The sequence below is a fragment of the Dermochelys coriacea genome, chromosome 20, assembly GCF_009764565.3.
Source record: "Dermochelys coriacea isolate rDerCor1 chromosome 20, rDerCor1.pri.v4, whole genome shotgun sequence".
Taxonomy (NCBI): domain Eukaryota; kingdom Metazoa; phylum Chordata; order Testudines; family Dermochelyidae; genus Dermochelys; species Dermochelys coriacea.
Window position 1 is genome coordinate 3,541,076 of NC_050087.2, and position 14,715 is coordinate 3,555,790.

Genomic DNA, 14,715 nt, shown 5'->3' on the forward strand with positions numbered 1-14,715 from the left:
CTAGGGTAACACTCCCTCCCAGGGCCAGGGCCCCCCAAGAGTCCCCCCATCTCAGGGCCCCCCTAGAGTAACCCCCCCAAACCCTCCCATCCCAGGGACCCCCTAGGGTAACACTCCCTCCCAGGGCCAGGGCCCCCCCAAGAGTCCCCCCATCTCAGGGACCCCCTAGAGTAACCCCCCCAAAGCCTCCCATCCCAGGGACCCCCTAGGGTAACACTCCCTCCCAGGGCCAGGGCCCCCCAAGAGTCCCCCCATCTCAGGGCCCCCCTAGAGTAACCCCCCCAAACCCTCCCATCCCAGGGACCCCCTAGGGTAACACTCCCTCCCAGGGCCAGGGTCCCCCAAGAGTCCCCCCATCTCAGGGCCCCCCTAGAGTAACCCCCCCAAACCCTCCCATCCCAGGGACCCCCTAGGGTAACACTCCCTCCCAGGGCCAGGGCCCCCCAAGAGTCCCCCCATCTCAGGGACCCCCTAGAGTAACCCCCCCAAACCCTCCCATCCCAGAGACCCCCTAGGGTAACACTCCCTCCCAGGGCCAGGGCCCCCCAAGAGTCCCCCCATCTCAGGGACCCCCTAGAGTAACCCCCCCAAACCCTCCCATCCCAGGGACCTCCTAGGGTAACACTCCCTCCCAGGGCCAGGCCCCCCAAAGAGTCCCCCCATCTCAGGGACCCCCTAGAGTAACCCCCCCAAACCCTCCCATCCCAGGGACCCCCTAGGGTAACACTCCCTCCCAGGGCCAGGGCCCCCCAAGAGTCCCCCCATCTCAGGGACCCCCTAGAGTAACCCCCCCAAAGCCTCCCATCCCAGGGACCCCCTAGGGTAACACTCCCTCCCAGGGCCAGGCCCCCCCAAGAGCCCTCCCATCTCAGGGCCAGCTCCCCCAGGACCCTCCCATCCCAGGGACCCCCTCGGGTATCACCCCCCCTCCTGGGGCCAGTCCCACCAAGAATCCCCCCATGCCAGGGACCCCCTAGGGTAATGCTCTCCTGGGCCAGCACCCCCAGGAGCCCCCTTGGGGCCAGCTTCCCCCACAGGGGCCAGGCCCTCCCCCAAAGAGCCCCCCATCCCAGGGACCTCCTAGGGTAATGCCCCCTCCCGGGTCCAGGCCCCCACTATCCCAGGGACCCCCCCAGGGCAATACCCCCTTTTTGGGCCAGCCCCCCCATCCCAGGGCCTAGCACAGAGCCGGGATCCCCCGGGATAACTCTCCCCCAGACCAGAGAACCCCACTGAGGCTCCCCCCCATCACGGGGTCCCCGGGTGATGCTCTGGGACTGCTCCCTACGAAGCCAGGCAGGACTCTGGGGGATCATCCTCTCTGAGCAGCCTGTCTGCAGGGCAAGAAGCTCCCCCGGCTTCCACCTTCTTGGGTCTGACCCTGGAGCCTTCAGCATCCTCTGCCCCTCCCTGCGCTTCCCACAGCGAGTCCTCCCAGGTGGGGTCCTGGGGGGGCCAGAGGGTCCTGCCCCCCACTCCGCAGTCAGACGGGACTCTCAGCCAGCCAGTAAAGCAGAAGGTTTATTAGACGACAGGAACATGGTCTAAAACGGAGATTGTAGGTACAAAGACCAGGACCCCTCAGTCAGGTCCGTCTTGGGGGGCAGGGAGGCCAGAGCCCCATCTGGGTCTTCCCCCATTTCCCCAGCCAGCTCCAAACTGAAACTCTCCAGCCCCTCCTCTGGCCTTTGTCCCTTTCCCCGGGGCCAGGAGCCACCTGATCTCTTTGTTCCCCAACCCCTTCAGTTGGCACCTTTGCAAAGATGGGGCCCAGGCCATCAGTCCCCAAGAGACAGGGTGTCAGTCATTCTCTGTGCAGACACCATCACACTGGACCTCTAGGGCTCTGCCACAATCACACCCCCTTATCCGCCCCCCACCTAGATACTTAAGAAATGCCTAGGGGAAACTGAGGCACACAGTATTCAGAGAAAACATTAAGAATATTCCAACTTCGTCACACCCGCATGCCAAAGATCCCCCAAGGCAAGGGCCTGCAGCCCCTGGGGAGAGGCAGACAAGGATTATCCAGGCCAGAGACCCCCCAGGGCTAGGACCCCCAAACCCATGGGACCTCCAGGGAGCCCTGGGGCAAGGGCTCCTGCAGGAACATCCCTGGCATATGTGAGGGAGCCCCCCAAGGCTAAGGCCTCCCCAGGACCCCCCTATGCCAGGGGAGTCCTGGGGGGAGGTGCTGGGGACAGTCTGAGCACATCCTAGTGGAGCTCGGAGGGCTGAGCCCCCAAGCCCCCCTAGGAAGGAGAGGTTCCACATGAACCCCAAGGGTGTTAGGGAGGCAGCCAGGCCATGGGGTCACATGCCCTGTCTCTGGGGTCTCTAATGGCCACCTATGGGCAGGGCCTTGTCTTCCCCCTTCACTCCCATGACCATGGGGCTCAGCTCCCTCCGAGGGGAGCACCCCACTCTGTCCCAGCATCCTTCCCCAAACACCAGGGTCCCCCGGCCTGTACCCCAGCACTGGGGGCAGGAGGTTGGTGGGACGGGGTCAGACCATGGACAGTTGGATACAGGGGCAGTGGGGCTGCTGGGCTCCCACGTCCCCTCAGCCAGCCCCCAGACACAGGGGGCGGGGGGCAGCATTGGGACAGCTCCCCAGAGTCACCCACCCCAGCGCTTGGCTCAGCCGCCCCCTCCTGCCGGGCAGCCCCAGGCAGGTGGCCCTGGCCCACCTGTTACACCGATGGCCGTGCCAGGGCCCAACCTGCCACCCCAGGAACTGCCCGCAGAGGAGTTTTCCCCGAACCCCCGTGAGTTAGAGCTGGGAGGGTTCGTCCCCCTGAGAAACCCAACCCCAGTGTGCCAGGCCCCCCTCCCCCAGGGACCACAGCTGAGGAGCCAGGGCCCTACCCCAGGCTCCATGGCTTGCAGAGCCCCATTGGTGCCCCTGCCATCTGGGAGGGGGCTGCCACAGCGGTGCCCCCCCAGGCTCCCACCCCAGTATCTGGGGGGTGCCCCAGCAGTGACCCCCCCGGGCCCCCACCCCAGTATCTGCAGGGTGCCCCAGCAGTGCCCCCTCCCACCCCAGTATCTGGGGGGTGCCCCAGCAGTGACCCCCCCGGGCCCCCACCCCAGTATCTGCAGAGTGCCCCAGCAGTGACCCCCCCGGGCCCCCACCCCAGTATCTGCAGGGTGCCCCAGCAGTGCCCCCTCCCACCCCAGTATCTGCAGAGTGCCCCAGCAGTGACCCCCCCGGGCCCCCACCCCAGTGTCCGGGGGCTGCCCCAGCGAAGTCCCTCCCCGCCCGGGGCCCTGGAACAGCGGCGCCGGGGACCCGCCCCGGGTTCCTCCCCGGAGCCCGGTGCATGCTGGGATAGCAAGCCCTCCGCCCTGGGGCGCGGAGCATGCTGGGAACGGAATCCCCAGGGCTGCCCCTGGCCCCCACTGCGCATGCCCGGGAGGAAGCGCCTTGCTCTGCCCCCTCCTCTTCCTGGCACTGGCTCCGCTCCGGAGGGGGGAGGGCGCGAGGGGCCGCCGCGAGACCCCCCCGCCCCGCCATGAGCCGAGGTAGGGCCCGGGGCCGCCCCTCCCCCTCCCCCTCCGCTGGGGCTGGCCGCTCCCCCCACGGGGGGCCGCCCCCCTGCACGGGGCGGGGCGGGGGGAGCCCGGGGTCGCCCCCCTGCAGGGCCCCGGGCCGGGGGGGCGCAGGGAGCAGCCAGCCCGGGCCGGGGAGGGCGGCCGGGCCCGGACTGGCCCCCTCGGTGCCCGGCGCTGCAGGGGCACGGGGCGGGACCAGCCCGGCCCCCTCCCGCCCCTGTGTGCTCCGGGGGTCCCCGGGGGCGGGGCTGGGGGGCCTGCCTGGCGCGGGACGATCCGAGGGGCGGGGAGGAGGGTCCCCGTTCGAGGCAGGCTGCTGGGAATCGGGACCCCTGGCGCTGTCCCGCCTGGCTGGGTCCTGGCTTGCGCCTGTCCGCCTGTGAAATGGGCAGAGGGCCCCACCACCCCGTCGCCAGGCTCCCAGCAGCCCCATGGAGGAATGGGGACTGGGTCTCATCTGGGCGCGTACAGCGCCTGGCGCGGGTGATCGAGCTTCCCCCTCCCTGGGGCTGGGGGCGTGGGGCTGCGCGGGTGACTCTCTCCAGAGCACCGGGCCCAGTCGCAGCGGCCAGCACCCTCTGCTGCCCCCCCCCCGGCAGGGGCTGCGGGGTTGGCGCTGCCGGCCCTTGGTCTGAGCTGGGGTCCTGCAGCGTGGAGCTAACGGCCGCTGGGCTGGGACCCCGGCGCTCCTGGCCTACGGGAGGCGTGACCCGCAGCTGGTTCAGGGAGCAGCTTGAGCCCCGTTTTCTCCCACTCCCGGGTACAGAGGTGCCGTTCATGTATAGTGCCCTTCCCTGGGCCTTGTTGGGCGCTAATCCACGCTGTCCCTGCAGGACTCCTGGGACCCCCGCAGCTAGCTGCTTCCCTGAGCCCTCCTCCCCAGTCCCTGCTGTCACAGATAGGAGTCGCGGGGCCTGACACTGACATGCAGCCACCTCTGGGGTGGGATGTGGCAGCTGTTTTAACACTGCCCCATAACTCGGGGGGGTGGGGCCAGAAATACTGTTAATTGAGTCTCCCTGTGTTTTTATCCTGCTGGATCAGCATCAGAAATCTCGCCTTCCAGGGCCCAGATCCTGGCAGCATCCCTTGGCGTGGGGGGCATCATCTCTGGGGCACTGTCCAGTTGGGCACATGCCATGTCTGTCAGGCTGTGCTGAATCCCAAAGGCGGAACTGTCCTCCCATCCCAGGCTCCTCGCGTCAGCATTTGGGCAGGGAGAGCCGCAGGCCGCATGGGTGTCTTGGCTTCCCACCTCTGAGCTCACTGTCTCCGAGCCCCTCGGTTCTCATTTTGAGCCCCAGAGCTAGTGAAAGAATCCGGCCCCGTTGCAGCCCTGGGAGCCTGGGGTAAACCCTGCCTCTCCTGCTGTTGCCCGGCTTCTGGCGGCTCGGATGGACCTGACCAGCTCATGGTGGGAGCCGGTTTCGGTGGCTTCTGGTGCATTTCACAGCAGAAACCCTGCTGAGCTGTAGCCCCTGGGAGACAGGTGCTGGGCTCACCGGGGAGCCCCAGTCTTCCTACGCTGGGGGCGCCGCGGCTCATGCTTGGATCCTGCAATACCAGGGTGGCTCCCTGAGACCACTCAAGAGATGCCTTCCCATTGCGGGAGGAGACACAGCCCCTGCGTTGACCTGGGCGTCTCTTTAGCTCACCCTGGGGTTGTCAGGCTGGAGGAGAGGGACTGAAGCCAGGATCCTGGGTCTAGCCCTAGCTCTGGGATTGGGGGTCTAGTGGTTAGAGCAGGGGGCTGGAGCCAGGACTCCTGGGTTCTCTCCCCAGCTCTGACCTGCTGTGTGCCTTCCGACTAACCCCTTCTCCCTTCTGTGTCTGTGTCCCCATCTGTGGCCCGGGGGTGGCAGTGAGGGTCCCTGCACCCGGGGCTCAGCGCTGCCCTGTGTCCAGGAGCCAAGCCCGCCAGGCCAGACCCCAGCAGAGAGGAGCCAGGTCTCTGTGCTGGGCGCCCTAGGCCCTGCCCAGTGGGCCATGGGGTCTGTACACCCCGCTGAGGCCAGCACTGAGGCGGGACCCTCCTTCCCCTCTTCCAGGCGTGGGCTAGCATCGGCTGCGGCGAGCTTGCAGCTGTGGCAGACGGAGCCGCCGGCACTTCCCGGGCGAGGGTGCCCGGCCATGAGTGCAGGAGGGCAGCGTGTGCGCACTTAACGCCAGCATGTTCGCAGCCATGAGCAGGTAGGAGCCGGGCTCGGCCCCCATGCCAGAGCCCGGCAGGGATTAAGGGACCTGGCAGCTGTTTGCCTTCTCACCGCAGGGCCCCGGCAGTGGTTAGTAGGTCAGGCGCAGCCAGGGATTAACGGGGGGAGGATTACAGGACACCAGGGTCTGGGGGAGTGTGGGGTGAGAACATGCAGGCTTCTGACGCCCCTCACTCCCGACCCGCAGCCCCCTTGGCGTCCCTGGAAGCAACTCCCTGGCTGTTCCCTGTGGGGAGCTGGGCGGCCCCTTTGCTTGCTCAGACTGTCTGGTTCCTGCTCCCAGGAGTCTTTGGGCAGCTGGATCCAGCCCTGCCCCACACCATAACTCCTCCCACTTAGCCCCTCCCACTGGACCCCATAACTCCTTCCACCCTAGCCCCCCATCTATCCCATGACACCCCTCCCCTTGCTGCTTGGTGGGTGCTGTCTGTCTCTGTCTGTCCCCCACTAACTCAGCCCCTCGGCAGGTATCCGAGCGAGGCCAGGGCACAATGAATGGTGGTGATGAGCCCGCTGGCGGAGATCCAGGTGGGTGCCCGGTGGCCGTGCCCGTGGGCTGGCAGCGGAAGGTGGAGGAGGGCACCGTGCAGTATATCAGGTAGGGCTTCCCCCTCAGTGGTGGCCCCCCAGCTCCCCGCCCCGGGCGGGGCCCACCAGCTAGCCCTGACCCCCCCCCCCATCCTCTCTCAGTCCTAGTGGCACGAACCTCACCTCGCTGGAGCAGACCCGCACCTACCTCCTGACAGACGGCACCTGCAAGTGTGGCCTGGAGTGTCCGCTCAACGTGCAAAAGGTACCAGGGGGGCCAGGAGCTGGGCAGGCTGGGGGCAAGGATAGTGGGGGCCCATATGGGTTGGGGTCGGGACCAGGGCAGGCTGGGGACAAGGGGGCTGGGAGCCCAGGCAGGGGGGGCTCGGGCTCAGGTGGGCTGGGGGCATGATGCCCCTTGGGGTCTCACCCTCCTGCTTCCCAGTGGATGGGGGCTGCAGCCTGGAGGGACCCGACTCCAGTCCTGGGGGATTCGCCCCATGCAAAGCGGTCTGGGGGGGCACTGCCAGGACACACTGCCCTGGGCTCAGATTCCTTGTCCACTTTGACAGCTGCTGTGGGTCAGGAGTGAGGGTCAGAATGGGTAGGGGCTGCGGAAGTGCCCTACTCCCAGCTCTGCTGGTGCCCCTCAGTCCCCAGGATGCAGCTGTGACGTCCTCTTCTCCCCCTGTCAGGTTTTCAACTTCAACCCGGCAGCTGTGGTGGTGCCGCGGGGTGGGGCCGGGGCCCGGGGCGACCAGGACATGACCAAGCTGTGCAACCACCGCCGGAAAACCGTCGCCATGGCCACCCTGTACCGCAGCATGGAGAACGCCGCGCCCCTGGGCCCACCGCACCTGGGCCCAGGTAACAGGCGGCCCCTGGGGCCCTTCCTCCCCCTCCCCCCTCCCGGCCCATCCTTCCCTTCAGCTCTCCCAGGGCCCATCCTCCACTCCATCCTCCCCCAGCCAGGGCCCATCTGGGCTCCCTCAGGCCCCCACCCAGCACATCCTCCCCCTGCCCCTCATGGCTCCACCCCGCCAGACTTGATCTGCCTCCCCAATCCAACACCTGCCCCCACCCTGGGGTTTCTCCTTCCCCGGAACCTGCCAGTAGAACCTGTCCCGGACCCTCCCAGAACATGAGCCCCAGGCTCTCCACCCCCAAATCCTGCAGACCCTGCCCCCACCCCGCGCCAGCTCTCATCATCCTGGCTGAGGGGAGGGAGGACCTGGGGCAGCCCCAGCCTCAGTCCTGTCCCGCGAGCACTCCAGGCAGCTGTGGGGCGAGGGGTGGGTGGGCCCAGTCTGGCTTGCCCTGGCGCTGAGCCCCCCTGTGGTTTGTTGTAGGGGTTGGGCTGAGCCAGACGTACCACTCGGGCATCGCCAGCTGCCATCCGCCAGCGCCGTTCGGCAGAGCGCCCGGCCCGGAGGGCAAGGGTCCCGGCAAGCCCCAGCCCATGGAGAAGGCCCCAGAGGCACAAACGGAGCCCTGCCTGGCCTGCCCCAGAGACCGGCCCATCAGCACCCGGCCCAGCCATGCCTCGTCCTTCCCATGTCACCACAGCGCCCTCTTCGGGGACGTCTTCCCGGGCAGGACGCCCTGCGTCAGCTCCACCAACGGCGCTTACCCGGCGCGCCCGGCCTTCCCCCTGCAGAGCTTTGGCCTGGAGCCCCTGGACGCGGTTCCCCGGCCCTTCCCCCTCAGTTCCCCCGCCGGCCTCCCCTTCCCCGCACAGGATGAGACGGTGCCACCTGCTGCCCCCAGCCCCCTGGGGAAGCCTCCGCCCCCTGCCACGTCGCCCCCCGAGGGGGCCCCCAACTGGAGCAGCCGCGCTTGCCCCGTGCCCGCAGGCGCCTCCCTCGGCAGGCTGGCTGCCTCCACTGCGCTCTCCTCCGTCTCATCACCAGAGGGCAGCGCCGAGCTGTCCCCGCAGGGCTCCAGCCCCTCCTCCGCCTCCTCGGAGCCCGGGGGGCCCCCGCTGGGCCCCAGTCCCCCTGCAGGGGCCCCCCAGCCCTGCAAGGATGAGGCGCCCCCCATCAATGCCTTAGCCAACCAAAGCAGCAATAACCTGCCAGTGCCCTTAGGCGCCGTGCCCGAGGGCAAGGGGCCGCCTGGCTTCCTGGGTCTGCCCCTGAGCCAGCTGCTTCAGCAGCCGGGTGCCCCCTCCTTCCCTGCCAGCAGCCTGCTGAGCGCGGCCGCCAAGGCCCAGCTGGCCAGCCAGCGGCACACCGATGAGCCCCCCTCTAGCACTTTACCCGGGCACCTGCTGGGCTCCAATGGGCTGCTCTCCGTGGTGGGCGGGCGGGCGCTGCCCAAGCCCCGGCGCCAGCGCCGCGCGCCCACCGTGCTGCACCTGCTGAAGGACTCGCAGCAGGGCCCAGCCGGGCCGGAGGAGGCCCCCTCCCACCGGGTCCGGCCCAGGGAGCAGCCCCCCCGGCCGCCCCCAGGGGCTGCCCCACCGCCCGGGGAAGCCAAGGGCAGCCCCCTGGCCCCCCTTGCCCCCAGCCAGCCGCTGTCATCCCTGCTGAGCCTGCTGGGCACGCAGCCCCCTGGCCTGCCCCCGCTGCCCCTGGGCGATAGCCCCCCTGGCCTCCTGCCCTCCTTCCAGGACTTCAACAGCCAACTCCTCAGCCAGCTGGCCTCCACCTCCTCCGACCTGGCCTCAGGGAGCCCCCCTCAGCCGAAAGCGCCCGCCCCCAGCACCGCCGCAGGTAGGGACCCACAGTGGGGGACGGCACCAGCTGGCTGCAGTCAGTGCTGGGGGGCCATGGCTGCTAGCCGGGCTGTGGGGGGTGGTGAGAGCTGGGCAAGGGATGGGGCTGGCTCATGGGGACCCAGGCAGGGCTTTGGCTGAAGATGCCAGAGCCTCGCAGGGGGTGGGAGAGCTGCAGCATGTGCTGGGGGGCAGCACCCACCGGTCCCCTCTGACCCAGCCCTTCTCCCTTGCAGGTGCCACTGTCTCGCCAGCCGCCACCAAAGCAGCCTCGGGCTCCGGCCCCAGCAGCGGCGCCGGGGAGGGCAGCCTGGGGGTCCCGCGGGTCCCGCTGCCCCCGGGCCCCGAGCCCTTCCCCTTCCTGGGCCAGGAGCAGGTGCTGCCCTTCGGAGGCTCCCTGCCCCCTGGCCTCCTCCAGGGAGGCTTCCTCGGCTCCTTGCCCTTCTCCCTGGCCCTGAGCCAGCCGCAGCTGCTGGGCTGCCCAGGGCAGGGGGAGGCGCCGCTGCCCACCCTGGGCCTGCCGGGTGAGCCAGAGGGGCAGGGGCTGCAGACCCTGCTCGTGGCCTCGCTGCTGCAGAGCCAGCCTCAGTCACCCCTGCTGGGCCTCGGTCTGCCCAGCCTGGACCTGCTCCAGCAACCTGGCGGCCTCCTCCCAGCCCTGCTGCCCCTGCCCGACCCGCCCTGCCAGGGGGACCTCCCGGACGGGCCCCTGCAGCCCCTGCTCTTCCCGGCGCTGCCCACCTCGCCCGCCGTCCTCGCTTTAAACTCGGCTCTGCTGGCGGCCGGCCTGGCAGCCCCCGACGCCCAGGTAAGGCTGGGCCCCAGGGGTGGGTGTCTTGGGCTCCCGGCTCTCCCCACAACTGGGTAGGTGGCGTGTCTCAGTGCCAGGGGGGCTCTCTGGGCATGCCCCGAGCAAAGCACTCAGCCCCTCCTGGCCATCCAGCAGGGGGAACTTCTGGGGGGGGCATTAGGGCATCACCTCAGCCCTATTCTGTCTTTGGGGCTGGGGTGGGGGGGTGTCCAGTGGGGGGAGGCAGGCGTCACCCTAGTCCTGCGCTCTCCAACCTGATGCTATGTTCCGCACCTCCAGCCTGGTGTCGCTGGCTCACCCATGGCACCTACCTCGACCGGCACGACACCCATGACTACTGAGGCTCCCGGCGCCGAGGGCAGGGCCCCCGAGCCCCCTGGCGCCTTCGTCAGCGCCCCGGTGCCCCCCAGCTCCTCCGGGAGGCTCCACCCGCTGCTGCCCCCACTGGTCTGCCCGCTGCTGAGTGCTGCGCTGCTGGGTGAGTGGTGCCCCGTTTGCTGGGGGGGAGGTGCAGGTGCTGGGTTTGCTGGGGCGGGCCCGCGGGTAACTGGACGGTCCCCGAGGTGCAGCAGGCCGACCCATGGGAGCAGGGCCTGACCTGTGCTAATACAGTTTGCAGATGATACAAAGCTGGGAGGTATTGCCAATTCAGAGCAGGACCGGGATATCCTACAGGAGGATCTGCATGACCTTGTAAACTGGCGTAATAGTAATAGGATGAAATTTAATAGTGCGAAGTGTAAGGTCATGTATTTAGGGATTAATAACAAGAATTTTAATTATTAGCTGGGGACGCATCAATTAGAAGTAACGGAGGAGGAGAAGGACCTTGGAGTATTGGTTGATCACAGGATGACTATGAGCTGCCAATGTGATGTGGCCGTGAAAAAAGCTTATGCGGTCTTGGGATGCATCAGGCGAGGTATTTCCAGTAGGGATAAGGGGGTCTTAGTACCGTTATACAAGGCCCTGGGGAGACTTCACCTGGAATACTGTGCGCAGTTCTGCCCTCCCATGTTTAAAAAGGATGAATTCAAACTGGAGCAGGTACAGAGAAGGGCTACTAGGATGATCCGAGGAATGGAAAACCTGTCTTATGAAAGGAGACTCAAGGAGCTTGGCTTGTTCAGCCTATTCAAAAGGCAGTTGAGGGGAGATATGATTGCTCTCTATAAATATATCAGAGGGATAAATACCGGAGAGGGAGAGGAATTATTTAAGCTCAGTACCAATGTGGACACTAGAACAAAGGGATATAAACTGGTCATTGGGAAGTTTAGACTTGAAATTGGACAAAGGTTTTTAACCATCAGAGGAGTGAAGTTTTGGAATAGCCTTCCAAGGGAAGCAGTGGGGGCAAAAGACCTATCTGGCTTCAAGGTTAAACTCGGTAAGTTTATGGAGGAGAAGGTCTGATGGGATAACATGATTTTGGCAATTAATTGATCTTTAACTATTCATGGTAAATAGGCCCAATGGCCTGTGATGGGATGTTAGAGGGGGTGGGATCTGAGTTACTACAGAGAATTCTTTCCTGGGTATCTGGCTGGTGAATCTTACCCCTATGCTCAGGGTTTAGCTGATCGCCATATTTGGGGTCGGGAAGGAATTTTCCTCCAGGGCAGATTGGAAGAGGCCCTGGAGGTTTTTCACCTTCCTCTGTAGCATGGGGCACGGGTCACTTGCTGGAGGATTCTCTGCTCCTTGAAGTCTTTAAACTACAATTTGAGGACTTCAATAGCTCAGACATGGGTGAGGTTTTTCACAGGAATGGGGGGGTGAGATTCTGTGGCCTGTGATGTGCAGGAGGTCGGACGAGATGATCAGAATGGTCCCTTCTGACCTGAGTATCTATGAATCTATGACTCCGCCCCCCAATGACTCTCTCTCCCCCCCCCCCCCGTCCCCCTCCAGGTGACCTGTCAGTGCTGAGCCCCCTGCTCCAGAGCCAGCCGCAGCTGCTCTCTCCTTCCCTGCCAGCGCCTCTGGGCTTCCAGCTCTTCCAGGGCCAGCCCCCCGTCCTCAGCCAGCTGGGCAGCTCCAGTCCCCTGGCCTGCCTCCTGCAGGTGAGTGTTGGGGCTGTGGCTTGGGGAAGGCAGTGGGGGGCTGTGCGGGGGGGTTAGGCAGCTCCGTGTGACACATTCGATTCAAATAATTGAATATCTAATTTGCATATGCAGCTAGCCAGATCAGTAGCTGAAGCCCCGCACAGCAGTGCGGGGGTTCAGGGGGAAGCAGAGAGGCAGGGTCCCCGTCACTCCTGCCAGCTGCCCCTTCCCTGCCCCCCTCACGGCTCTTCCCTCTCCTCCCCTGGCAGCTCAGCCCCGGGTTTGGCGCCCCTGAGAAGCCAGTGACGGCACTGAGCGAAGGCCCCTCTCCGAACCTGCCCAGCATCCCAGAGGCCGAGCCACCGGCCCCCTTTGCCCCCTTCTGCACGGACGCTGCCCCTGCTGCCCTGCCAAGTGCCTTAGACTCCCCGTCAGCGCCCAGGGCCATGGACTGCCCGGCCACAAGCACCCTGGAGCCAGCCGGGCCGGGCCAGCAGGGAGCACTGGGCTTTGCCACCCCTGTGGGCCAGCTGGACACAGGCGCTGCAGGACCCCCCTGCTCCAGGACCCCCCTGAAACGGGCCCGGCGCAGCGCAGAGGAGCTGAACGGCAACATCCCCCCCCGTGCGGCCCCCCGCAGAACCAAGAGCGCCCGCCGTGGGGCCGGGCGGGGCCGCGGGGCCTGGGGCAGCAGGCGGCACTTCAACGGGCAGGCGGATGAGCCGGGCGAGAAGGCAGCACCCTCGGGGCACCCGCCCCACCCAGCCTGGAGGTGCAATGGTGAGATCCCGGTGCCAGGCACAGCCAGCCCAATGGCCCTCAACAAAGCAGAGGAAATAAAGGTACGAACAGGGAGGCCCCTCTGGGCAGGGCAGGGGCGCTGCAAAGCGAGTCACCAGGGTCAGGGCGAGGGCCTAGAGCCAGATCTCGCCCCTCCTCATGCCTGTAGGGGCCAGGGCAGTCGCCCTGTGGGAGACCCAAGCCCTGGGCACAGGCTCCAGGGAGGCGAAAGGTGCCAGCCAGACTCTCTGGGGGGACAGGTTGGGGAGCCAGTGCGGCACCTGGCCCAGCCACGTCCTTTGTCTTGGCAGGGGAACCCTGGGAGACTGCGCCCGTCCCGCCGGGGCCGGAGGAGGAAGGTCAGGTGAGTGTGGGGGGAGTGAGTGGGAGTGTGGCCCCATCCCCCACCTGGCAGGTGCCATCTGCCCCATCCCTCCTCCATGATGTGCTCTGTCTTTGCAGCACCCCCCGGCCTAGCACCCGCCTGGAGATGCCACGAGCAAGGGGCCCTACCGCTGAGCCAGGCTCCGTCCCCACCGTAAGTGCCACCTGCTGGGTGAGGGTGGGGGATTTTCAGCCTAGTTTCTAGTGCCTCCCAGCTGGCAGGTACTGGAGCCTCCCCATCTCTCTCCTGTTCCCCCCAGGAGTGTCTGGGCCCCTCCATCGGTCTCATTCCACAGCTGCTCGCAAGGGGCCGAGCCCGGAGCAGGCCCTGGGGTCCTGACTCCTCTCCCCAGTGGGGAGAAGTTCGCCCTGGCTTGGGGCATCGATCCAGCAGCCCCCTCCCTTCTCACCCCCGCAGGAGGATGGTGCCCCCGGGCGGCGCCCCCGGCCTGGCCGCCCCGCCAAGAACCGCCGCCGGAAGCTGGTGACGTAGCGTTGGCCCAGAGGTACCCAGGGGAGGCGAAGTCGAGCGCGCCCCAGTGAACTGAGCAGGGGGGCGCAGCTGAGGCCCGGCCAGCCACAGCCAGGAACGAGCCCCCGCCGGGGGCACCCCATGGGGGGCCCGGCTGGAGGTGCCGTTGCTGGCAATGGGCACTTACAGCATGTTTCCTAGCATGGGCTCCTCCCAGCTGGGACTGCGGCCCTGTGGCAGTGCCAGGGGCCCACTCCAAGCACAAGCCGTGTCTCCTGCATGCTGCCCAGCGGGAGGCAGTGCCGGGCCGTGGCCTGCCAAAGCACTTCTGAAGCCATTCTGCAATGCAGTGAAATCCCAGGGAGACGGGGCAGCGCCCCCTGCGGGCTGGGGCTGTGCTGACTCTAGGGTGTTAAGTGGGGGCACTAGCCTGTGTTGCCCCCAGCCGCTGCCGTTCTGCCCCCCCCCCCCCTCGGTATCAAGGCTGGGGGGGAGGGCTCCTCCCCTACCTCAGCCCTGTGGGTGTCTCAGCAGGGCAAGGAACGCCTCAGGGGTTAGCTTAATGCACCCGCTCACCAAAAACCTCCTTGTGCCCCTCGCCAGGGGGCAGCCCCCCAGAGCAGCAGGCAGGGGCAATGGTACAAAGCAATAAGCGCAGCCAGCTGGCTGCAGTGAGCCCCCAGGCCTGGGCGGAGCCTGCAGGGGCACCTGGCCTCTCCCAGTGAAGCCTGCTCAGCCATGGGGCACCGGGGGGCTAGGCCCCAGCCTTGTTTTCTTTTCTTGTTTTTAACTCCTCCAAGAACACTCAGGTCCGGCGGCTGGCGGGGCCCAGCTGCGCCGCCAGCGCCACCCACCCACACTACGTGCTCATGCTCCCAGGCTGCTGGTGGGAATTATGCAAAGCGGGGGCAGTGCCTGGCAGGGTGGGGGCCAGGCCCTGCCCCCCCTCACCGACAGGGGCCTTGCTTTTGTAGACGCTCCCTTGAGGGGTCGTGTAAAACTCTGGAGCCTTCCCCTGGGGACTTGTAGCTTTTCTATGAGAGCCACTTAATTTAACAGCTGGGGGCCAAGCGCCGCTGGCTCTTCCGCGGGGATTTTGGGGTGTTTTGTATCAATTATTAAAATGTGTATTTAAAAGCCTGCTGTGTGTGGCGAGTGCCATGAGCTTCCCCCCTTGGCCCGGCCCCCCAAGAAGCAGCAGGCACAGT

General features: G+C 66.6%; 1 protein-coding gene across 3 annotated transcripts; it reads left to right on the plus strand.

The window, feature by feature from the left end:
* Positions 1-3,371: 3,371 nt before the first annotated feature.
* Positions 3,372-14,645, plus strand: MBD6 (methyl-CpG binding domain protein 6). Of its 3 annotated transcripts, XM_038378381.2 has the most exons (13): positions 3,372-3,525; positions 5,604-5,745; positions 6,236-6,366; positions 6,459-6,561; positions 6,992-7,163; positions 7,646-9,010; positions 9,249-9,820; positions 10,103-10,301; positions 11,738-11,889; positions 12,141-12,713; positions 12,963-13,015; positions 13,114-13,189; positions 13,454-14,645. In XM_038378381.2, exons 3-13 carry the CDS (start codon positions 6,260-6,262, stop codon positions 13,526-13,528), a joined length of 3,447 nt encoding a protein of 1,148 aa, XP_038234309.1. In that variant the 5' UTR covers positions 3,372-3,525; positions 5,604-5,745; positions 6,236-6,259; the 3' UTR covers positions 13,529-14,645. The 3 variants fall into 3 exon arrangements, 1 of the variants encoding a protein (XP_038234309.1); XR_005289699.2 differs by lacking the exon at positions 12,963-13,015; XR_005289700.2 differs by lacking the exons at positions 12,963-13,015; positions 13,454-14,645 and adding an exon at positions 13,296-13,343.
* The last annotated feature ends 70 nt before the right edge of the window (positions 14,646-14,715 follow it).